General features: G+C 35.8%; 1 protein-coding gene across 1 annotated transcript; it reads right to left on the bottom strand.

Annotated features, from left to right (window-relative positions):
• Positions 1–2,763: 2,763 nt before the first annotated feature.
• On the bottom strand, positions 2,764–4,376 carry LOC107429222 (beta-amyrin 28-monooxygenase). Its single transcript, XM_048462024.2, has 4 exons — positions 4,187–4,376; positions 3,895–4,082; positions 3,433–3,659; positions 2,764–3,094 (listed from the first exon to the last, which is right to left on the bottom strand). The coding sequence occupies exons 1-4, from the start codon at positions 4,374–4,376 to the stop codon at positions 2,764–2,766; spliced, it is 936 nt and encodes a 311-aa protein (XP_048317981.2).
• Positions 4,377–6,000: the final 1,624 nt, after the last annotated feature.

The raw sequence follows: 6,000 nt of genomic DNA, 5'->3' as shown, positions 1-6,000 counted from the left end.
TCAACGAATGGGGCATCCAAACTCCAACATCTTAAAGGATTTACATTCAAAAAATAATATTAGTATTTCTGTTTGGAAAAATAAATTTCATGTTTGTGACAATTGCCAAATGGGAAAGAATTGCAAACTTCCCTTTGATGTTTCAAATAGTTTCTCACCTATGCCTTTATATAAGATACATTGTGATTTATGGGGACTAGCCCCTATTATGTCTACACAACATTTTCAGTTTTATGCTATTTTTATTGATGAATTTTGTAGATTCACTTGGTTATATCCTTTACATAAAAAATCAGATTTCTATGATTGTTTTATCAAATTTCAAGGAATGATGAAAAAACAGTTTGATCACCATATAAAAATCTTTCAAAGTGATGGATGAGGTGAATTCACTTACACAAAATTCATAATTCACTTGCAGGAACAAGGAATTGTCCATCACATCTCTTATCGAGGTACACCTGAGCAGAATGGATTAGCAGAAAGAAAGCACAAACACATAGTTGAAATGGGACTTACCATGATTTTTCATGCTAATGTAACACTAAAACTATGGGTTGAAGCTTTCCAAACGGTTGTATATCTTATCAACCGTCTACCTTCTAGACCTTTACAAAAACATACACCTTTCTTCCGTTTATATAGACGACACCCTAATTATGGTCATTTACGTGTCTTTGGATGTAAATGCTTTCCATACTTAAGAAATCATGGTGACCATAAATTTTCTGAAAAATCATATCCATGTATTTTCTTAGGATATAGCCCTCATCATAAAGGTTATAGGTGCTATTATCCAGAAACAAAAAAGGGTTTATATTTTCAGACATGTAGTTTTTGATGAATCAAGTTTTCCTTTTTGCAAAATTACTAACACTGTTTTGCAGGAATCTCTTGAACTTGTGGGCTTTCCAAAACATGAAAATTATATACCTTTAAACAGAAATTTTTTTTCCGAACACCACTTACAACAACAACATTCCAGAATCACATCAAAACAATGCAGAAGTTACTGAAACCAACAACACCAGCAGTAAAAATAAAGAACAAAAAGAACCAGAAATTGGTGCCTGCATGAACAGTACCTATGTGAACAGTCCGATGCCACCAGCAGCAGCAAGCATGAAGAGCAGAATAAGCCAGGAACTGGTGAAACATGCATGAGGAATAGAATGAACAAACAAGTCTTCATTCTATCACTGATTCTTTGGAAACCAGCATCTCAAATCAACAAAGAGATGTTTATCCTTCTACATCCAACATTGAGCAAAACCGTACCAGTCAATCACAACCAGAACAGCCAAGCCAATATGAAAAACAATCATATCTTCCTTTTATCTCATATCACGATCCCATAGGTATTCAAGATAATCTAACAATTGATTTGCAGGTCTCTCCAACCAATATCAATAAAACAAATTCAGAAAATCTCAATGGTCATCCAACGATTACAAGAAGAAAACTTTAAAGCAATCCCAATCTTGCATCTCAAATGTCACTTGTATATGCTAAACCAAAGACTTTTCGAAAAGCTCTTCAAGATCCATCCTGGTTTCATGCCATGCAAGAAGAAGTTACTACTCTTCATAACAATAATACTTGGATACTAGTTCCAAGACCTAAAAATACAACTATCATTGGATCCAAATGGGTGTACAGGACCAAATATAAAGAGGATGGTAAAGTGGATCGACTGAAAGCACGACTGGTTGCACAAGGATGTACACAAGTTGAAAGGATTGATTTTGATGAAACATTTAGTCTGGTAGTCAAGCATACCACTGTCAGATTAGTTATTTCCTTTGCTGTTATATCAAACTGGACAATTCGATAGCTTGATATTAAGAATACTTTCTTGCATGGACATCTGAAAGAAACCATTTATATGGAGCAACCACCAGGTTTTATCTCTTCAACTTATCCTGACCATGTTTGTTTGTTAAAAAGATCACTTTATGGACTCAAACAAGCCCCTAGAACATGGTTTGACCGTTTGTCTCAATTCTTACTTTGTCTTGGTTTTAAATGTAGCAAATCTGATTCCTCCCTCTTTGTTTTCCAACAAAATAATATTACTATCCTATTATTGATCTATGTCGATGACTTACTTTTAGCAGGAAATGATCCTGCTATGATCAATAGTTTAATAAGCATATTGGGTACAAAATTTGTGACAAAGGACCTCGGAAAGCTGCATTATTTTCTAGGAGTTGAGGCATGGTATTTTCAAGAGGGCATCTTTCTAAGTCAAGAAAAATATACTAGAGATTTTCTACTTCGAGCAAAGATGCTAGAAGCTGCTAAAATTAAGACTCCACTGGCCATAAAAGTGACACCTCAAGATGATGATAACCAGCCTACCAATGCTATAGAATATCAAAAACTGGTTGGTAGTTTACAATACTCACATTCACTCATCCAGATATAGCCGATGTCGTTAGTAGAGTATGCCAGCATTTCCAAAATCCTATCCAATCCCATCTCCGTGAAGTCAAATGCATACTTCGTTACCTCAAAGGAACAATCAATTTTGGGCTAAGATTCATTCAACAAAGTTCTTTTAATTTAACTGGTTTTTATAATGCAGATTGGGTCGGATGCCCTGACATCCATCGAAGTACAAGTGGCTATTGTGTTTACATGGGTGCTAACTGCATCTCTTGGTCCTTGAAGAAACAACCAACTGTTGCACGATCAAGTACAGAAGCAGAATATCGAGTAATGGCCTCAACAATTACAAAACTGATGTGGATCACATTCCTCTTACGAGATATTGGTGTTCCTCTTCTCAAACATCCACAGCTTCTTTGTGACAATCTCAGTGCTTTGCATATGACAATGAATCCAATTCTCCATGGCCATACCAAGCATGTCCAAATTGATTATCACTTTGTTAGGGAATAGGTTGCCACAGGACATCTTGTCACACGTTTTCTTCCTTCTCACCTTCAAATTGTAGACATTAAGACAAAACCATTGACCGGCGACTTGTTCCACAATTTTTGAGGCAAACTTGGGGTTCATTCCATTCCACCCTTTAGCTTGAGGGGGCATGACAGAATAGCTCAATCTCATCCCAATCTCAATCATGCAACTGATCAATCTCAATTATGCAGCTCACCCCTTGCTAAGCACCAGCAAAGCAATGACAGCAAAGGCTACGGCTAGTAATCAGTTATGCAGCTCACCCTTTGATAAACACCAACAAAGCAATGACAGCAATGAATGGTTAATGGAGTCAACCAGCAACTAGAGAAAGAAATGATAGTGTCAATCAACATTCTTAGAAACAAAATAAATCATTTTCATTGTATTCTCTGAAACATTATTTTACCTTCTTTTCTTAGCTCCTCTGTTTTAGGAAATTAATCAATATTCCATCCCAGCGTGTACTTTATATATGTATGCATTGCTTGTAAAAGGAAAGCAAGCCTTGATTGAATAATATCAATATTCATCAACTTCTTCACATGATGCATAAATGTGAGAATTTCAAGGCCAGCATAGTCTCTTCTAGGACAAGTACTTCTAGGACCACTCCCAAATGGGATATTCGTATACGGTGGAGGACCTTCTCTCTCGAACCTTGTCGGATCAAACTCTTCTGGTGTCGAGAAACATTCTGGATTCATAGTTGTTGTGCTAACTGTCCAATACACCTACGTACTCAAACAAAATCCCATATACAAAAACTTTAATTTTATAAATAAACATATACGAAGATGAAGTATCATTTATATTCAGAAAGATTCTCTTTGTGTATATATTCTGCTTATTTACACCTAGCTATTAGAATAAAATTTGATACATTTATAAATTGTTTTCGTACAAGAAACTTTAACTAATTTCAAAAGAAAATTTGAAAAAAATGAAATTATTTTCATTTTTAAATACCTTCCTTCCTTTAGGAATTGTATAGCCTTCATAGGTGAAGTCCGTCAACGCCTCTCTAAATATTACTTGAATTGGTGGTTGTAGCCTCATTGCTTCAAGTGCTACATTCCATGAATACTTCATCTTCTGTATATCCTCCCAATTAAGTGCTTCACCTGCCTTTTTAGAGCTTGCAATCTCCATTTGTTCTGTTTTAATTTCAAAACATTTATTAGCATATCATTGAAAAATATGTGAAAAATTGATAAAATTTTACATGCGCGAAGGAGAATAAAGAAGGATTAATATTTACCATTTCCGACTTTATGAAAAACTTGAAGTCTTTCTCCAAGATACTTCATAACAAAAGCCGTAGCAATGGAAGGTGAATTAAATGCTCCGGAAAGTAATCCCAAAGCTTTATCAGCAATTTCGCTCACAGCCATGAATTTTCCAGTAGTGGGGTCAGGTTTACTGATCATCAATGATATGATATCATGCATCTTCGTTCCACTAGACATGGCTGCTTTCTTCTCATTGATCAACAAATGTAGCTCCTTCTTCGCCGCCGTAGCGGCTTTCATTCCTCGATAGAAAGCCGTTCAGGGAAAGTCAAAAGGAATAACATCGAGAGCTAACATCATAGTGTTCATCAAATCGCAAAGCTTTTGTACACGAGCATCATCTTCCAATCCCATGAAGAATTGAGACGATAGGGTTAGCAAGAGCAGCTGCGCTTTCCTATGAACGTCGACGGTCTCTTTTCCAACCCAATGCTTTTGAATATGTTCCTGCACCTGAGAATCCATTATTCCAACATAGTGAACCAGTGCTTCGGCTTTGAGAAAACCCGGCGCACGGACGATCTGCATCTCGGTTTGGCGCGGAATGAGGACGGAATCGCTGTGCTTTTTGAGTGGAAGAGCTGAAGGGTCTCTGCATGGACTGAGTACGCCATGCAAGGAACTTCTCCAACTCATTGGAAGAGATGAATTTGTGACCGGCCGTGCCGCAGAGCAAGAGGATCGGCCACCCAAAACTTCCGGAGGAACGTTAAGGGCTCCGGGTTTGTTACTGGTGGAATTGAACTTGGATATGAATGCATAGGAAATGAGAGGAATGGCAATGAAGGGGAAGACCAGCCATAGAGAAAGAAAATCCATATTTTGATCGTAAAGATATTTTAGCTTTGTTTGTTTTGTACGAAAATATTCATGCATGCTAGTCCTTTATATAGATGTATAAGCAGTAACTTTAGCTTCTATTTCCTTTTCTGTTGCTTTTGACAATTTCGAGCTTATTGATAGCACATTAATTAGTGCGAGTTGTCCAAATTCATCTGCATATTAGCGCGCTATATTTATTTATTTATTTTTATATGCATGTTCTCTGCATGCTTATTTTATTATTGTATGCAGAATTTTTGGGACCATTTTCATGTTATGTGTAACTTGTGTAGACACGTGGCGTGGATATGGTATATTCATTAGCAAATGTATGCTTTCGTAAAAGCTTTGAGATATTAAATCGATCGTAAGCAGTCACACATTCATAATTGATTTTGTATATATTTTATTCGGAAAAATATTATTTTGATTCCCTTGAATTCAAATGAGTTCAGTCATGCCTTGTTCACAGACCTTTTTGTTGCTGTGTGTGCAATACCTTTTTTCCACCAAAAAATAAAAAAAATAAAAAAATAAAAAAAAAAGAAGGAAAAAGAGCATTAGCCACGTTACGTTTAACCATTGTGACTTGTTGTCTTTTGGCACCAATAAATTACCTTTTAACTATTTTTTGTACTTAGTACAAATTTGTAACATTCTTTTTGAGGATATATGTCTAAAACGCAATCTTCATAATTTGACCCCCCAAAAAAAAAAAGAAAAAAAATCTTCAGAAAATAGTATCGGCTTGTTATTTTGTCGTTAAGCATTAATTAGTTTCCAATAAATATAGACTTAGCTAGGCTCTCACCTTTAATTTGCAGATTACAATCCGTTGAGAACACAATTTTTTTTATCTTTTTTTTTTTTTTTTTTTTTTTTTTGGGTTTGTTTTTTGGGATATCGAACCTCCCCGTGCACGTGTTGAGTTTATATGTTTCAGCAAATAATTAAACTAAGA

This window comes from Ziziphus jujuba, chromosome 12 (genome assembly GCF_031755915.1).
Source record: "Ziziphus jujuba cultivar Dongzao chromosome 12, ASM3175591v1".
NCBI lineage: Eukaryota > Viridiplantae > Streptophyta > Magnoliopsida > Rosales > Rhamnaceae > Ziziphus > Ziziphus jujuba.
Note: the sequence above shows the minus strand (reverse complement) of the source record. Positions and strands in the feature narration are given on the sequence as shown.

Bases quoted from the DNA above. Each gene is read 5' to 3' on its own strand.
- LOC107429222 (XM_048462024.2), bottom strand. From the start codon at position 4,376: ATGCATGATATCATATCATTGATGATCAGTAAACCTGACCCCACTACT. The intron at 3,660-3,894 runs GTATTTAAAAAT...TTGAGTACGTAG, and splicing joins CAATTCCTAAAGGAAGGAAG to GTGTATTGGACAGTTAGCAC. The intron at 3,095-3,432 runs GCTTGCTTTCCT...GAGATTGATCAG, and splicing joins ATTGATATTATTCAATCAAG to TTGCATGATTGAGATTGGGA.